This window comes from Cololabis saira, chromosome 2 (genome assembly GCF_033807715.1).
Source record: "Cololabis saira isolate AMF1-May2022 chromosome 2, fColSai1.1, whole genome shotgun sequence".
Classification (NCBI taxonomy): Eukaryota; Metazoa; Chordata; class Actinopteri; order Beloniformes; family Belonidae; genus Cololabis; species Cololabis saira.
In genome coordinates, this window is record NC_084588.1 from 21,681,864 (window position 1) to 21,700,874 (window position 19,011).

At 39.7% G+C, this 19,011-nt stretch overlaps 1 protein-coding gene across 1 annotated transcript; it reads right to left on the bottom strand.

Moving 5' to 3' along the window:
• Window positions 1-1,655: 1,655 nt before the first annotated feature.
• Window positions 1,656-16,310, bottom strand: ppef1 (protein phosphatase, EF-hand calcium binding domain 1). Its single transcript, XM_061709671.1, has 18 exons — window positions 16,256-16,310; window positions 15,070-15,102; window positions 14,758-14,885; window positions 14,600-14,660; window positions 11,442-11,605; window positions 10,038-10,152; window positions 9,496-9,542; window positions 8,776-8,942; window positions 8,663-8,699; window positions 8,404-8,553; window positions 4,323-4,471; window positions 3,979-4,210; window positions 3,698-3,883; window positions 3,480-3,622; window positions 2,526-2,632; window positions 2,275-2,438; window positions 2,060-2,144; window positions 1,656-1,963 (listed from the first exon to the last, which is right to left on the bottom strand). Exons 1-18 carry the CDS (start codon window positions 16,308-16,310, stop codon window positions 1,737-1,739), a joined length of 2,250 nt encoding a protein of 749 aa, XP_061565655.1. The 3' UTR covers window positions 1,656-1,736.
• Between the last annotated feature and the right edge of the window lie 2,701 nt (window positions 16,311-19,011).

Below are 19,011 nucleotides of genomic sequence, written 5' to 3' on the forward strand. Positions count from 1 at the left end.
TGCCCCCGCGGAACGGACAAGCGGAAGAAGATGAGTGAGTGATGAGTGAGTAAATTAGAAATTCAGCCTCTAAACCAGGGGTGTCCAAAGTCGGTCCTCGAGGGCCGCAATCCTGCATGTTTTAGTTGTTTCCCTGCATCAACACACCTGATTCTAATTAACAGTCGTCACCACCTTGTCATCAGTCTAGATAGTTCTGTTGATGACCAAGCTCCTTGTATCACGGTTTGATAAAAACAGGGACACATCTAAAACACGCAGGACACCTGCCCTCGAGGACCGACTTTGGACACCCCTGCTCTAAACCATGTCTTTATCTTCCCAGTTTCTAACCTCATTATCTATGCGGGATTCTGAGTGGGTGGGGCTATGATAATGAGGCACTGTGCTGATTGGCTGTCTAAATGACGCGATACACCGCTACGAAAAAATGGAGGAAGCTCCGGCCGGTGGAGTTAGTTGTTGTTGTTCCGGCCAGAGTTAGTTGTGTGGTTTCACGCATCGGAGGCCAACCTATGCAAATTGCAATTTTGTTACGTAACCACGGGAGCAGAATCTGAAGGGCTCGTAGAAGCCACATCACACTGGATGGCTCATCCGGGCGCTGTACAGACACTGCAGAATTTGGTTGCTTTCCTCCTTGTCTGAGTTGGCAGGCTGAGGGGAGACCACTTTATATATGTTAAAGCAAGAAAAAACATGTTTTTCATAATAGGTCCCCTTTAAGAATCATTCAGAGCCCTTTTCCTCCATCCATCATCTAAGTCATAAAACAATTTAGAATTAAATAAATTAAATAAAGTGTCTAAGTTACCATTAGGTGTTTTAAACCTGCAAGCTCGTTGATTTGAGAAAGAAGACACTTTGTTAGAAATAAAGACAAACAGCTTCTCTCAATTAAAGTTTTTCTTATTGGAGATTCAAAGCAAACTTACACACGGACCTTTTCTGTGCGGCAGACAACATAACAGAATCTGCATCATAGTTTTCTACTGACAAAAATGCAAATATTTAGACATATGATTACAATATAATTGGCTAAACTGATGTGGAGGAGCCGGGATTTAGACTTAGCCGTTGGAGCCTCGATTGGTCTTAATCACTCGGCTCTCTTCGTCTTCTTTCGCTCCAAACATTGTGGAATTGGCCTTGTACTCAAGTAAGCACTCTTGGCTGACTCCTCTCCATCGCTGTTTGCTTGAGATAAGGGAACTACTTCAAGTGATTAAGAGCTAAACTACGTAAACGTGTGTGATACCTCCATATCATACAGGCTTTGCCTGCATAAGAGTGTGAGCCAGGCCACAAGTTACAAATTATGTTTGGGCCTTTTTAATCTATCTCCCAGTTCTCTGCAACTCCTGCAAAGGTTAAAATAAATGTATTCCTAACATTAGCAAAAATAAGACTTGAAAGATGATCCAGATTTCAGTAGATTTAATCAAACAATTGCATGCAATCGGGTCAAAACATACACGATGTGTCTCGATGCAGAATGACAATGAAACAAAGGAAGCATACCGATTTTAAGGCATAAAGGATGATTCATTCTTACGATTCGAGTAGACAAAAACCTTTTTAGGGTCAGTATTAATCTTTACAGACTACCAGTCTGTACATTTAGTCGGGCCAAGGCTGTATTTTGCTGCTCTCTGCAGTTTTGGTTAATCAAGTGGCCAAGGCTTAATTTTCCATCACAGCTGGTTACTTCCACAGTTTAGCGCTTTTGTTCCTCTTCATGAATATCTCCCTTTACCCATCTTTTCCTGGAGTTGTGAATCCTTGTTGTCCAGTTTATGCACCACCCTAAAAGCCTCAAGAAATTCTGTGAAGTCTATACTGCCATCTTTGTTGAAGTCAATACTGCGGGCAAGGTCATCAATGGCTCTGTCGTCGATGGCAACGCCCAGGTGAGCACTGAAAAGGCGCCAGGTGTGACGAAATTCCTCGATGGAGATCAGACCTTAATGGGACAACAGGCATTATACATACTTTCATTAAGAACATTTTGAAAGATTTAAATGACAGCTGCAGCAATGACTCACACATTTACCCATACCTGAATGATCTTTGTCTATAATGTTGAAAATTATCTCAATGTCCGTCCTGTATCTGAAAAGAGTTTCTGCCAAGTTTGGAGTCACCTAAAGGAACAAAAGAGGAAAATAAATGAAAATCAAAACTGTAGTTTAGTAAAGATGCATGGGCTGTAAATAAATAGTAGTTGTGAAGTACAGTAAGCACAGCAATAACCCAGATTTTTTCTTTGCTCACCTGAGGTAGAGAAACTCCAGGTCCTACATTTTCAAAGCAGGACTGATATTCAACACAGCCATCTGGTGCAAGATGAGCTAAATGTGGACGAAGTGTCCTCCAGGGCAGGTCCAGTCTCAGCACAGTCTCCAACACCTGAGCCCATTCACTGACTGACACGCTACCTGTAAAAGTGTTTGCAAATGAAAAGTGTACACACCAGTCTGGGTAAATGCACGTCAGAATGAACAAGAAATGGAAGAAAACTGCACCCGTGCCAGTTTGGTCGTACTGCTGGAAGCCTGCCACGAGCTCAGAGCGATGAGCGAACAGCTTCTCCTTTAAGGCTCTGAGAGCGGAGCCTTCAGCAGCTCGTACCCTGCAGGCATAAAGGTAAAGACGAGTGCACATTTTACGGCTCAATATAGTGAATAATTCCAATACAAAGAGCAACAGAGTTATGAGTTATTTCTTATTGTATTAGAATCACTAATCAGAGATTATTGGACCCACATGTAATATTCCTTTGAAGACTGTGTGATTTATTATCTTGTCAACCTCATTTCATTTGTTATATCCATTCCTGCATTTCAGGTCACTACCAGTCCAAAAAGAGCAGCAAACAGCTTTTACCATTTTAGAATATTACCATTCCTCCTCACTTTCACAAAGATGTGATATTTACCATTGAAGCATTTCAGGTCAAACATGCATTGGGATGTGCAACAGCATTGTAACATCTTTACTGCATTTTTTTTTCTTCAAACTTCTCATGTTCTATTATGGTTAGTTGAGGACTGCAGGTAGGCCAGTTCCGTACCTGTACCCTTCCTCAGGCATTCCTTTGAAATGTCAGGAGAATGTAGTTTTGAATTGTCGCGGCGCAAAAAAGTGTGAACGTCCCTGGTTCTCAAGGCCGCAAATGTTGCTCTAAAATCTGAGTGTTTAATTCTGGATCAATGCATGAGAGAACTGGAAACTACCTCTTTCATGAACACTGATGCAATACCATACCAACACTGTCAATGCTTTTCAGAGGATGTCCATTTCTTAGAAAAGAAGATCTTTAACACTGATTCATATGGCCACAACTGATACTTCGAGTTTACTGGTGTCTAGCAGGCATGGGATGCTAAAATACATTAATATTAACAAACTCAGTTGATAAGATACAACATGAAATACATGCAATGAAATAAAGTCAAGGAAAATGTAGGAGGATGTACCTCTGTGTCAGAGTAAGTCTGCGAGTTGTCCGGCTGACTTGGTACTGGTAGAAGCGAGGAACCAGTTCTCTCCCCAGTTTGATGTAAGCGCCTCGGTTACTTCCCTCCTCATAATAGTTTGATGCTGAGAAGATGGTGATCACCTACAGCATTCCCACATCTCTAGTCTCATACATGTTCAGATTTTTCAGAATTTGTTTGAGTTCACTGAGTCATACCTTTCCACCATGACAGAGCTCATATCCCTCTTGTTTGCACTCATGCGAGCGGATGATCAGCTGCAGCCCGTGTTGGACCAGCAGTCTTTGAGTGATGTCCGGGCCAAAGTAGCAGCCTCCACCCCGGAATGTGTTGGGGTTGCAGCCTTCTTGGGTTTTAGGGTCACTCCACAATATATCAACAATCTGGTTGACAGAAAAGCAGACTGCAGTGATAAATATCAAAGATCACACTAGACGGAGCTGAAAAGTCACTTTTCACCTGAATCTACTCCTCTAACCTGCTTCCATTCCTGTTCATGTTGTGGAGGTGATGGAAGGGGAATGGAAGACATAGAGTCCAGGAAAGGCACATTAAGGACACCATGAGGCATGCTGGGAGTGGATGGCAATGGACGAGGAGAAAGGCAGGAAGGAGTTTGAGGAGAGCACAGTGAAGAAGAGGATGAAGATGATGAGGAGGAAGAAGAAGATGCTGCACTATCTTGTCGGTTGAGCCTGCATCTCTTCTTTCTACGGAAGCAATAAGGAGAAGAAACGATAAAATTGAGCTGAAAGTCTAATTAAACACAAGTCTGCATTACAAAATAATGAAAAAAAAACAGAAACCGTGGTGTTTGCCAACCTGGGGTTGGGTGTTCCTTGGCTCTTGTAGCTACGACTGCTGTTGGGTCTTGAGCTGTCCGTTGACCTCATTCTTTTGCCGTGTTTGCAGGATTGACTGATATCCAGCTGCTCTAAACTGCGTCTAGGAAACCTAAGGGCAGATTTCACCTAAAAGAGCAGACCGTGTATGAATGCTAAGTGCAAGAATGCAAGGATGTGCAAGGATGCTAAGTGCAAGGAAGTTGATTTACGGTATATTAACAACAGGATTCAGCTGACAGGAATCAGCATGAGAGACCATGTCTCTCCAGTGTTAGCTTCACTTCATTAGCTCCCCGTAAAATTCAGAATCCAACTCAAAATTGTACTACTTGCGTATAAAGCCCAAAGCGGCTTAGTTCCGCAATATTTGCAAGACATGATAGTACCGTATGTTCCTAACAGAGCTCTCCGTTCTCAGAGTGCAGGTTTACTCGTAGTTCCTAGAGTATCCAAATGTAGATTTGGACGGCGGGCGTTCAGCTATCAGGCACCGTTACTATGGAACCAACTTCCAATCTGGGTTAAGGAGGCTGACACCACCTCCACCTTTAAAACTAAACTTAAAACCTTTCTGTTTAGTAAAGCCTATAGTTAGTGTGTTTAGTAAACCTCTAGTTAGGGTTTAGTAAACCTCTAGTTAGTGTAAACTCTAGTGTGTTAGGGCCAGTAGTCATAGCTGCAGCTATAGAACAAGACTATAATAGTTAGTCTCAAACACAGCTTTGTTGTAGATATGATCCACTGAGCGGTGCCCATCACCCCTCCTTCTCTCCTCTTCTTCTCTTCCTTTCTCATTTATTAATTAGAAGTATAATCACTATCATTGTTCTCCATTGTTCTTGTAGTTTGTTGTGCTGGTCTGCCCTTCCCCCCTCTTTTTTCTCTTCTGCACATGTTTGCAGGCCAGAGCTTCAGGAGCTGCATGCTGACCTGCAGTCCCCCCTCTGATCATCCCAGTGCTGCTTCCACCTATCTGTGTAGATGTCTGCTAGATGCCTGCTGACATCCTGACCTGCAGTCCCGCCCCCCTGACCCCCTCAGTGTCTGCTGTCTACATATGTTTATATAGTCACCCCTGTGATGCACTAGCTCAGTGGTCCTCACTCCTGGTCCTCGAGAGCCACTGTCCTGCATGTTTTTGATGTTTCCCTGCATCAACACACCTGATTCTAATTAGTGGTCATCACCAATGTTTCCTCCAGGTCTGCACAGTTCTGTTGGTGACACAGTCATCTGTATCAGGGTTTACTGGAGCAGGGAAACATCAAAAACATGCAGGACAGCGGCTCTCGAGGACCAGGAGTGAGGACCACTGCACTAGCTGGACATTGTGTCTGTGTCTCTCCTTTCTCTGTTCTTTATTCTCTCTGTCTGTTTTCTCTTTTCCTGCTCTGCCCAGCTGGTGATCTTTATGATCCAGGTCCTGGGGTCCGTTTCACAAAGCAGGTTCAACAAACACTGAGTCTAATCCTGAACTCTTAGTTGATCTACTCTGAGATCGGAAACTCTGAGTTTTCGGTTCCAGAACAGCGGATTTGAGGTAATTTACTCAACTCTAAGTAGTTTCACCGGGAGTTAAGCGCGAGCGTGAGGGAAATAAAAAGCCAGCATCAGTAGATCGCTGATACAAGGATTCACCATGGCAACCGGCGACACAAAAGAGCGACATACATTTTCTTTTTAACTTTATTTATCTTTTCAATTTACAAAATCCCTTTGAGGAAACGTTAGTTTGCATCTGAAGATCCACATACTTCACGCCACTGGAGTTAGAAGCGTTAATACGTGCATATGGCGAGTATGAGAGCATATTTTGAAAAAAAAAATGAAATTTTATTGTCAATTAGATCAGGGCCGTCAATTGGGTACGGCAGCTGCCACACCTCGGCTTCAGGGGAAAATGTAAATGTTTTTTTTTAAATACATTTATGGAATTACTCTGTATCTATTTGTATTGATGTATTCTATTACTTCATACATATAAAATAACTACAAATGCATATCAGAACAACATGATGGATTTCAGTAGGTATTATCTTTCCCAACACTTGTACCCCCCCCCTCATATCTTGAAATGTCCCAGCGTCCCTGACGACAGTGGTCGCTATCAATCTCGTTTTTAGTGCGCTCTGCAGATATAATATATGTCCTGCCATTTTCTTTCTTTTTATTTAAATTGATTTATTTTATTATATTTATGTTACTTATGTAATGACTTATGCACTTCATCCACTTTATGTCTCATACTGTATTTGTTTATTTAATTCCTTGATGCCTGACTGTCCACGGTCAATGTTCTGACTGTAATTGGAACTTTTAAATAAAGTTTTAAATAAAGTTAAAAAAAAAACGTGCGCTCTTCAGTGTTACTAACTTACAAAAATTAAAATGAAGCAGACAACCACGCAATAAAAAAAAAAGAAAGAAGGCAAGTGATGGGTCCAGAATATATTAACGAGGCTGTTAGCCACTGATGGATTAATTATGCAAGTTCATCTCAAAGTAAGATATAAATCCTCTTATACATCTGTTTAAGGGAAATATTTGACTTTTTTTTACTCTCCCTCTCCTTTTTGCATTTGGACTTTAACTGTTTGAAGTTAAACTGGGATGTCCCTGTGATATTGTTGCACTGACATAGTGAATAAAATACGTTGCGTTTGTCAGATACGCCTTTTCTGCTCTCTAACTCTGCCGCTTGCTGTCCGTGGTGCAGAAAACGGATGCGTATCGCGTAAAGACCCATTGGCTGAATTGACGCCACTGAGGGAGGAGACGGAGAGAAACTCCAGGTTCGCTGAAATAAACCTGGTCCCGACCAGGTTAGGTTCAGAGCGTCTGTTACTACGGTAACTGACCGAGAGCTCAAGTTACCTCTCTTTGTGAAACGGGCTAGAGTTACCTCTCTTTCTCTGGTTTGAGTTACCTCCCTTTGTGAAACGGAAAACTCAGAGTTTCCCTCATTTCAGGGTTAACAGACTCAGAGTTTTCACTAAACCTGCTTTGTGAAACGGGCCCCTGCTCAAGGTTTCTTTCCTTCTAAAAGGGAGTTTTTCCTGGCCACTGTTTGGCTGAAGGTTTTTCTCCCACTAGGGGAGTTTTTAACTGCTATTGTTTATGTAATAATTGCTCGGGGTCATGTTCTGGGTCTCTGGAAAGCGCCTAGAGACAACTTCTGTTCTGTTCTAGACGGTATATGAATAAAATTGAATTGAATTGAATTGAATTGATGCACAGCGTACTTTTTTTACTCTCCAACTATGATGATAACATTTGTCACTGGCCTAATTATTGCCAGTGGCAGTTTATAATGTTTAGATATAAGATTATACACAGTATTTCAGCAGAACAGTTGTCAATATGATGTTGCAACATGCATTTTATGAAAGTAAAACAAAAGAATGAAATATATTTGAAACATACATCTCTTGATGTACTTGGATACACCTTCGGTCAAGTACCTAGGGTCATCTGGGGTTTTGGGTATTTCAACTTCAGACCCCTAGGCAACCCAACTGGAAGTGTTCAATTCCTGGCCTGGATCCCAGTAGCATCAGCCCATTTTTGGCCCTAATGATCCACTGCCAGCTTGAGGCCTTTTTGCAGCCTCTCCTGCCCTGCTGATTGCTTTCCTTTTGCGAGCTCCAGCAATGTCTAGGGTGTTGTAGGCTTTCAAGAGTGATCTCCCTGCAAAACCCCTGCACCCCACTTCAATGGATCAGCTCTGCATATTTCCATCTCTTTCTTTCACTGGCCTCCTCCAACATCTCCTACCAGGGCACTGTTAGTTCAAGCATAGGCACCTGCTGTGATGTTTTTGAGTAGAACACAGTCTATAGTCGGAGGCTTGTGTCTTTGATGGATTCTGGAAACCTCAGCTGTCTCCCCAGGTCTACCCTCATCCGTCAATCATGTGCTGTTTCCAGGAGGCTTAGCTGAGGTTTTGACAGGGAATTGGGACATTTTTCTGCTTGGATGAATGTTACCTGATGTTTTGATGGTTTAATTAAATTAAAACAAATACGTTTTATACTAGTAATGTTTGTGCACCTACTGACCTTGCGCCTCTCTATGCAGCTGAGGAAGTCCAAGTCAGTCTGGTCTGAAATACCTCCATGCACAATCAGGATCTTTCCATCAATGACTGTTGCTATTGGTAGAAGGCTGAAGACATCTTGAAATAGCTGGAGAATCTCACGCCCATGAGTCTGCACGCAGTCAAAAGGAATTTCAAAGTGAGCTAACACGGAGGTCAAAAAGCTGCCCCCAATCCACAGAAGGAGTTCAACAGTTTACATAGGGAAATAAGAGTTTTACCTTGTACTTCTGCATGACTTCTTTTGTGAATCCATATCTGAAAACAAACCAAAAAATGATCAGGGTCAAGGTTGGGGATAAACGTATCACTCTCCAGATTTTCCTCCACTCGCCTCAGATTCATGATGTGGTCTTCATGGTTTCCTCGGTTGAGGTGCATGTAGTCGGGATAAAGCAACAAGTAGGCAAAGAGGAGAATGACTACTTCAACTGATTTTTTCCCACGGTCCACAAAGTCCCCGTTGAACACATATGGCGTCTCAGCAGAAGGAAGTCCATTCTAGACCATGTGTGCAAAAAGCCCAAACTTAAAGTATTTACTAAACAAGCTCTGCCTGTCATACACATCAGTTGTAGTTTGGGGAAAAAAGTAGTATTTGAGTATTATTATGAGTTGAGTATGAAGATAATGTATAAACAATTATAGAAGAGATCAATTTGGTTAAAACCCAGTTTAAATCAGGAAGGCTTAAATTAATGTACCACTGACAACATTACTGATACCAATTCTTAAACACTGAAGTAGTTCAAAGTGCTTTACATGATGGAAGGAATTAATTAGAAACCCAAGGAGTAATACAAACCACAATTATTCACAATACCAATTCAAAAACACAAGAATAATTTGTATGCATCTTCTCCATCTTGTTGAGGATCAAGGCAATGTTTACTTACATAACACATTCAAAAACAATGTCAGTTCACCAAAGATGCTAGAACAGATATAGATATGATCCAAAATCAATAAATCACTAAAACCTTGATTGTATAATTATTTTGTGAATGTGAATAAATATGTATTTTTTAGTAGAAAAAAAGAATATAAAATTTACCTTATAAAATATTAGAAGTAAGTCATCAAGCCGGCCATGCAGATCACCTGTGCCAAGAGAAAGATCACATTAACTGAGAAATAATTTAATAAGATTCAGTCTCAGTTTAAAGATGAGGATGACAACCACTCAATGAGACACTAAAATACAACATCTTGACAATAAACAATGTGTGTTCTTTGTTTTTCTTGAGTTCTCGAGTTTAATGAGATGTAACTCGGAACAAGGAGGCTGTCGTGGAAGAGAAGTCAAGTGCCTGATAAATGTGCAAATAGACGAGGCTTTTTCTTGGAGTACGGCAATTATAACAGTCTACTGTAGTTAAATCTCATTTAAACACATCAGCATTCACGATCAGCATATTTTAACCAATAAGCAGAATGCTCATTTATTCAATGTTCCACTACCCTGTCGATGGAGGTGGGGCACACTTAGCAGCATCATGACATCATAGTGAGACTGATTTATTATTATTTAGCAATTTCTCTTGAATTAGTAAGTCAAATCAAACCCCAATTGTCCACAAACCTGAGGTCACTTACCACAAATAGTGATCTCCTTTGTGTAGGATGTTGAAAAATGTGTGATGTTTGGCATCTGTTTGAGGAGTTTTTTGGTCTCGTACAGCAGTTGCAAAACATATCTGGCATGTAAAATCTGTGGGGAAGAAAGTTCTAAAGCTTTAAAGTTGACAATTGCAAGTCAAAATGACAAACATGAAGGTATAGTGTGCATATACAGTATGAAAAATGACAGACAGTGGGGCAAAAAAGTATTTAGTCAGACACCAAGTTCTCCCACTTAAAAAGATGAGAGGCCTGTAATTTTCATCACAGATATATCTCACCTATGGAAATCCAGAAAATCACATTGTCTGATTTTAAAAAAATGTATTAGCAAATTATGGTGGAAAATAAGTATTTGGTCAATGATTAAAGTTCATCTCAATACTTTGTTATATAACCTTTGTTGGCAATGACAGAGGTCAAATGTTTTCTGTAAGTCTTCACCAGGTTTTCACACACTGTTGCTGGTATTTTGGTCCATTCCTCCATGCAGATCTCCTCTAGAGCAGTGATGCTTTGGGGCTGTCGCTGGGCAACACGGACTTTCAACTCCCTCCAAAGATTTTCTATGGGGTTGAGATCTGGAGACTGGCTAGGCCAATCCAGGACCTTGAAATGTTTCCTAAGAAGCCACTCCGTCGTTGCCCTGGTGGTGTGTTTGGGATCATTGTCATGCTGAAAGACCCAGGCACGTTTCATCTTCAATGCCCTTGCTGATGGAAGGAGGTTTTCACTCAAAATCTCACGATACATGGCCCCATTCATTCTTTCTCTTACACGGATCAGTCGTCCTGGTCGCTTTGCAGAAAAACATCCCCAAAGCATGATGTTTCCACCCCCATGCTTCACAGTAGGTTTGGTGTTTTTTGGATGCAACTCAGCTTTCTTTCTCCTCCAAACATGACAAGTTGTGTTTCTAAATGTTCTATTTTGGTTTCATTTGACCATATAACATTCTCCCAATCCTCTTCTGCATCATCCAAATGCTCTCTAGCAAACCTCAGACAGGCCTCTTTTATACTGATAATGAGTTAAAAAATGTGCCATGAATACAGGGTAAAGGTAAAGAATGGAGGACAGAGGAGCCTCTAAAAGAAGAAGTTACAGGTCTGTGAAAGCCAGAAATCTTGCTTCTTTGTAGGTGACCATATTTAAGTGACCACTTATTTTACCAAGGAATTTACCAATTCATTCAGTAAAAATTCTACAATGTGATTTCCTGGATTCTTTCCCCCCATTCTGTCTCTCATAGTTGAAGTGTACCTAGGATGAAAATTACAGGCCTCTCTCATCTTTTTAAGTGGGAGAACTTGCACAATTGGTGGCTGACTAAATACCTTTTTGCCCCACTGAAGGTGACTTAAATGAAAGACAGACTACCTGCTGCTCCTTAAATGCACTGAGGAGAATGCTAGTATCAGAGACAGAGAGAGGAAAAGATATCCGCGGTCCGGTGTAAGTCTCAGGGACAGAGATCAGGTTGTAACAGGTCTCTCTTTCTAACCAGGGGTCAACCACTGGGTCCAGCAGCTGGGAGATCAGATCTGAAGGGCAAAGTGTGTGTACATGTTAACACAATGAACTCAATACTCATTAGGGGTTGGCAAAAGTATCGATATGGCAATATATCGCAATACTTTACGGGCCGATTCGATATCGATATTCAAAATTGTTAATAATAATAATAATAATAATAATAATAATAATAATAATACATTTTATTTAAAGAGTGCTTTTAAAAGATCTCAAAGACGCTTCACAAACACAAAGATAAAACATTGAGATCAAAAAAATTAAAAATTAAAAACCACAGGATAAAAAAAAGATAAGAAAGATAAGATAAAGGATAGGAAACCTTTTTTTTTTTAAATAATAAATCATATTTTAGATGGATTGTAAATCCAGTATGACTTGATTGTATAAATGGGCTTAAATAATATTGTAAATGTTAATTTCATAGTGTAATTTAAATAATATGAAAAGCATATGCAAATATGTTGTAACCTTAGCTTGTTACAATAAGATGGAATGGATCATTTGAATTACATTGTTTTGACTCAGTTTGTCCCATGAATTGTCACTATAATCTGATGTTTGTGCAACTCATATTTTAAAATGCATAATGTCTTTTACAGTTTTCAGCAAACTGTAAAAGACATTTTTGTCTATGTATACCATTGCAATATATCACAAAATTTGGATATCGCAATATCGTATTGCATCGTGACTCAAGTATCGTGATGTGTATTGTATCACGAGGTACTAGGCAATACTCACCCCTAATACTCAACTCCACTGGTGTCTTTTGGATTTTGCTACAGTTAAAGCTTGAGGTCTATAATGTAAATATTAACCTCATTAGGTAACCTGTGTCAGGGTTTGACATTTCCCCCAGTTTGTGTTTTCTGTTCTGCCCCGCCTGTTTTCCATCTGCCCTGATTGTTCGCACCTGTGTCTCGTTATCTGGTCATGTCTGTCCCTGCTCCCTGTCGGCCCGTACTGTTTGCTCCCTCCATGTTCTCCCGTAGTTTCTTGGATTCCTGTTTTTGTTCTGCCCTGGCGATCCTGCTCTGCAGCATTTTTGGTTCTTGTTTTTTTGTGGAATAAACTCAGTTTTTGGAACTCCTGCCTCTCGCTCTCCTGCTTTTGGGTCCTCAACAAACCACACTCGTGACAACCTGAAGCAGCTCCTCGACTTTAAAAGAATCTACTTTGAGCTGGTTCAGCATCTGGTCAGGACTTCTTCCATGTGCTTTTAATGTGAAAACATTTTTTGGGAGTTGCTATCATCAGTATTAGAGTCTGTACACAAGTTGGTAAATTCAGTAAGAGTTTGTGTTTTATATTATACAAATACTTATACATTGAATGCTTGCTTTTAAACAAGTGTGTAACTGTGTTTGACTTGTTCATATCATGAAACCTGTTAAAAAAAATCTGATTTCAGTCCTTGATCTGCTGTTCGTTGAGAATCATTTTCATTTTTGATCATCTGTCCAGCGATTCATGTATTGCTAACAAAAACATACCAAAACATACACAGGCTCTAATTTGCTAGTCTTCTCATCAGAAATAGCTCATGTGGCTTCACATCCAGCACCATGTGACATAGGTGCTCTCCAACATGCTAATTTAATCGGATGGCCACTAATTTATGCAAGGCACGAACAGACATCTATTTACACGTCCATTTCTCCTTTGTAAGCCTATTGTCTATTTCCCCTTCAGAGTCTTTTTAATGTCCTTTGTTCTGACACACACACACACACACACACACACACACACACACACACACACACACACACACACACACACACAGTAGTACATGTCTCCAACAGATTTTAGCATCACTAGCTGGAAGTGTATTTAAGCCGCAGGTTGTTCGAAAGCAGCACACTAATACATTTAGCCTTCACATTTACATCGGTTGCTAAGCAACAGAGTGAAGGCAATGGGTTTTCTTATTTATATCAAAAACCATTGGTAATATCCCAAAATACTGGTGATAATATAAATAATATATCTATATATTTTCATTAATATTTTAAACAACTAAAGACCATCTAATGACTAATAAACAATAACGTGATAGTTTCAAATACCCCTACAGTGGTATAAATTAAAGGAAAAAATACCAAAACATATACAAGGCCAATACAAAAATGAACCAACTGGATTTTGGTCATTAAGTTTAGACGCTCCCATTGGAAAGTACGCTTATTATTAATATGCGTTTGCTGGCAAATAGTTACCGGTATTTAACTTTAACATCTGCAATGGTGGCAGCACAGTGGCTTAGTGTTTAGCACTGTTGCCTCACAGCAAGTAGGTTCCTGGTTTAAATCCTGGGCCCGACAGGAGTCTTTCTGTGGGGAGTTTGCATGTTCTCCCTTTGTTTGTGTCAGTTCCCTCTGGCTTCCCCCACAGTCCAAAAATGGACTGATCCTAAATTGCCTGTAGGTGTGGGTATGAGTACTGTATGCATGGTTGTCTGTCTATATATGTGGCTCTGCGATAGACTGGCAACCTGTCCAGGGTGGAACCCTGTAATGAGCTCGGATCGGCTCCAGCAGACCCTGCAAAGGATAAAACGGGTATAGAAAATGGATGCATGGACCTGCATTGATTACATTTTACCTGTATGTCTCACAACCATAAGAAGCCACCAGAAACCAACAGTATATTCCTCTCTGAGACTGGCCATACAGTGTATATTATCAGCTGTAATAAATACAAAAATAAAAGGCAAAAACTTAAAAAAAAAAAAAGAACAAACTGAGTATTCTGCACTGCGTGTGACATACAGGCAGCTGCACTGCTACTATCAGGGGCGAATCCTTTACACACAGAGACCAAAACCACAGTATTTACTGACAATAGACATTTAAATGTCACCATTAAAGTATCTGTAAGTGTTGTTTGGCTCCAAAATAAAGAGTACAATTACCTGTTGTTTTGAAAGACAAAAATCAGACTTTTCCGTACTCTTACTACCTGATTCCTCTTCGTAATTGTAGAGTATTTTTTTTTATTCTTACCTGGCCCGTTTTCATTAAGTTGAGTGAAGTTGTCCAGCATGAAACTGAAGAAACTAGAGAGCTAAATAAATGAAGATAAAAGAGCATGGGTAAGCTTTTTTGATGCCTATAAAAAATTAGAAGTTATGTGACTAAGAACAATTCTCGTATCGACACACCTGCAGCTGGTCCTGTTCTCCGGCATATTCAATGGACTGAAAGATGTTCCAGGTGTATCTGCGTCTCATCTCAAGACGGGCCATGTAGCGCCGGTACCATCGCTGGATCAAAACAGCTGCCTTCATAGCTACAGAAAAATACCAGTTGATATGTTTTATTAATGGAGGAATCCTAAGGTCTTATTTATCACTTGTTTGCTATGACATTGTGCTGCTATGTTGTTTTCATGTATGTTGTTGCCTTTGTAAATATGAAAACTGATGCATGCATGTGCCACAGACTGATATAAATAAAGACCTGCAGGTTCTTACTTAGAGCTGGACTGGGAGCCTTAACTGCCTCATCTGTTAGAAGAAACATTAGAAGTCAGCAAAAGAAACTGGTAATTGAATGAAACTACGTGCAAGGACGCGCAGGGACAGATACGCACCCATACACACACACTAAATGAGAAGGATAACAAGACACAAGGGAGGTCATGTGCAACAGTGGGACGGGAAAAACTACGCAAATTATATGAGCTTATGGGAGTAACAGCACTCATTAAAGAGAGCAGAGAAGACAAGTTGTGAAAAAACAAAAGGATCTGTCAAAGATGTGTGTGTTGCATCATGTGTACGTGTGTGTTAGCATCCAGGCATTTAAACAATGAGGTGTTAAAAAAGCACACAAAAAAGCAGGGTGACAGAGATGAGTAAAACCCTAACCCTGATAATAGTGCCATGGTTACTTCTCTCAAGTTAGAAACATATCAAAGCAAAGACTTTCAATATTGTCAAGTTAGTGTAATAAATATTTACAGCTAATTTAAAAAAGTAAAGCTGTCTCTTGAAATCATCTGTAGTTTTTAAGAGGATGCAACTAATGATTATTCTCATTACTTTTAAGTCAGATACATACTCTTCTAAAGACCGTAATCCTTCAAAAAACTAAAGTGAATTTAGGGTCTCTGCTCCAAACACTTAAAATTGCATCCATCCCAAAAGCTTGTTATGAAATAGGAGAAAGGGTATTTACATGTGCTACCTCAATGGAATCAGAATTAATGTGAGACTTTACTTTGAAAGCTACTTTGAGAGTACAAATATTTAACATACTAATAGATTTGACTGGTCAATAAAGGTTTTTGTTCTCTGCTGGTTGGCTAATTTGCTTTGCAATTTGTTTTAAAAAATACTACAGAGTATTTGATCTAAGACGGCAGAAATATGCCATGCTTTCTTTTTTGGTAAAAATGAGGCGGCCAATTTTGATTTAAAAAAAATGAATTTAAGTTTTTCACAGCACACACATTAACACCAATAATCCAGACCTATTTACTACAAAGTGCTTCAGCATGGCAAATGTTGTTTTTCTCTGTCTTTTGTCAGAAGAAACATATCTGAATATCCATGTGTATTCAAATATCTTAAAACGGAAAGAGTTGATGAATTTCAGGAACAAAACCAAATTGAGCCAACTGCCCTTTGTTCAGCCTGTGCCGCGCCACGTATTTACCGGCTTCCAGTTTCATCACTTGTGTTTCCGTGGCAACAGAGGTGCCACATCCCATGATGGCCAAAGGTGGAGATCAAGGTGTCACATCAATTACTTCTTCTGGATACCAGGGTCACAGCGGCATGGTAGGAAGTGACTGCTGCAATGAGACTTGAGAAGTAAAGAGTCAGAAGCTGTCTGGGAGAAGTTTCGGTGGTTATTTATTTTATTTATTCTTTATTTCATTCATTGATAAAATAAAACCACAAACAATCCAATATAAACACAAAGTTCCCAAATTGTGAATGAAAGGGAGCAGAAAGAAGAAGAATCTAATTTAATCTGCCCCTTTTTCCCAAGAAATCAATTCACAAAGAACGTAAATTAAAAAATTAAAAAACAACAAAGTAAACAAAAAGATAAAAATAAAATAGCCGCCGGCCAACACAGACAGTCACATTCCTTCTTAGTTCCCAAGTCACAACTCAGTTAATACCACTCAACAACAACAAATAATGTTACCTTTCATGACAATGGGTATGTCAATCAAACGTAACCAACATATTACATTATATTTCATTATATTTCCTTAAAATACTGGCTAATTGTTCTTTTGAATGTAATGTTTGATTTGGATTCTTTGTTTTCTTTGTTCAGATTGTTCACTGATTCTTTTCACAGAAACACAACGTTCCATCAATTTAGTCCTGAATCTTGTTTTTTTTAAGATCTCTGTTCCTTTTAAGTTATACTTGCTTTCTCTTTTTTCAAATCTTTTCTGAATGTTGATTGGTAAAGTTTTCTTATGAGCTTTAAACATAATTTGCAGAATACTATTACTATTTATCTTTACTATTTACTATTATTCATTTATGACAGCCAGTCAAACCAGTCACAATTAAATCCTACAGAAGTGAACAACTCTGCAACTATTTAGTGTATTTTCACAGAGTTAAGGTTCAAATATGCACTAACCTTTAAGCTCGTTAAATCTGCCATAAAAGTGTACAATGAACTTCACAAAGCTGGTAAAAACGATAAACGGCCTGTAATTAAGCTTGATACTTTTTATAGCTATGGGAGAAGGATAATAAAAAATAGAAATAAAACATGCTGTTGTCGTGCAGCACTATCTCGTGCTGCATGATATTTGAGCGAACATGCTTGTTGCGCACCTTTTCATGCGTTTCTCACCTGAAGCTGCAATCCACCAGGAAGCACTTCCTTTCGTACACAAAACCTCGCATCCAAAACCTTCTGAATCTGAATCTTTAGCTCCGTGTCTTCGAGTAATTTAGAAAAAATGGAAATGTTACGAGCCAAATTCAGGAAGCACTTTCAGTAATGCTGCGGAGACAGAGGAGATGCAGCAGGAGGAGGTGCAGCTGCGGAGGAGGCTTAAGGCTGATTTATGGTTCCGCGTTACGGTACGGTTTGCGTCGCCGCGTACCCTACGCCGTAGGAAACGCGTCGATTTAACGCAGAACCATAATTCAGGCTTTAATCTTCATTGGATGGACGGAATCACCAGCAATCCACGACAGTGGGGTCGCTGTTTCTCCTCTCTGAGAGTCCTCCTCACGTATCTGCCTTGAATAACGTCAAACCAGAAAACCTGCTTAGATTCAGAGGAAATTACTCGAAAACTATGGTGCTCCACCGCTGACAAAATTATTGCCATGCGATTCCATTTGTTTCGATGTAGACCATTAGAAAAACGTTCATAAAAATAGCTCACTTATATAACTTTGCAGATGAGTTGTCTGCTGTTGACATCCTCACCTGACTAAACACCCGGGCTTGTCTCTTCAACTTGTGCACTCCTTTGACTCAATTTGTGCTTTTTAATGCTGATTATTCTGCCTCATTCAATTTTTCCCACTGAAATTAATTTTTATGAATCCCTTAGGGTTTATTTTCCATATCTTAAAAAAAAAAGTGAAAATTACAAAAAAAATAAGAAAATAGTTTGTATTACATAAAAATCTCTCAAGTTTAACATTAACTTTTAACTACAAATGTTCACTTTTCATTTGTAAATGCCTCATTTTGAACAAGACTAACATGTCAGCAGAGGGGCTGTGAGGTTAACACAACCCATTTATGTAACTGCATTGATCATGAATTAAAAGTTGCCCTGCAGACAACTGCAATAACTAATTTGCATTGTTCATTACAGCACAGCAGAAACCTAATTAACAAAAACCATGAAGAGGCATTGCATTCATTTTCCTTTGACTCTTCCTAAATTGTACTGTAGCTCAAACATTTCTGACAAAGTTAATCAGTATACCCATAACTTGGAGTCCAGCGTGGGACCATGTTATGTTTCTACAGCAGCCAATAAATGACAAATACTTGGAGGCAACTTTCGTACTTTTTATGGGCCATTTTCCCTGCGGGGATCTACAACTTTTCTATACTGTCACATTTGCATTTTAATCACAAAATCTTTCAAGTTTTCATGGTGCTTTTCCCTTTTATTCCATGACTGAAGAACTGGCCACATTGGGCTTAACTTGGGCTTAAACTAATTTGATCATTTGCAGTACAGTGCAGATCTGTTGACAGGAAAAGGTCATTAGAAACTAATTGGGATGGCTGTGACATGGCAGGTTGAGAGCATTTCCTTTTGCATTGGTCGCCACAGAGGATTTGTTCTACAGGTTTCACATCAGATGCCCTCCCCAGTTATCCAAAACTGGCAATGAGTGGATGTTGCAATATGCAGTTTAGCCTCTTGTCCAGAGACACTTTGGGGTGTTATGAGCAACTTG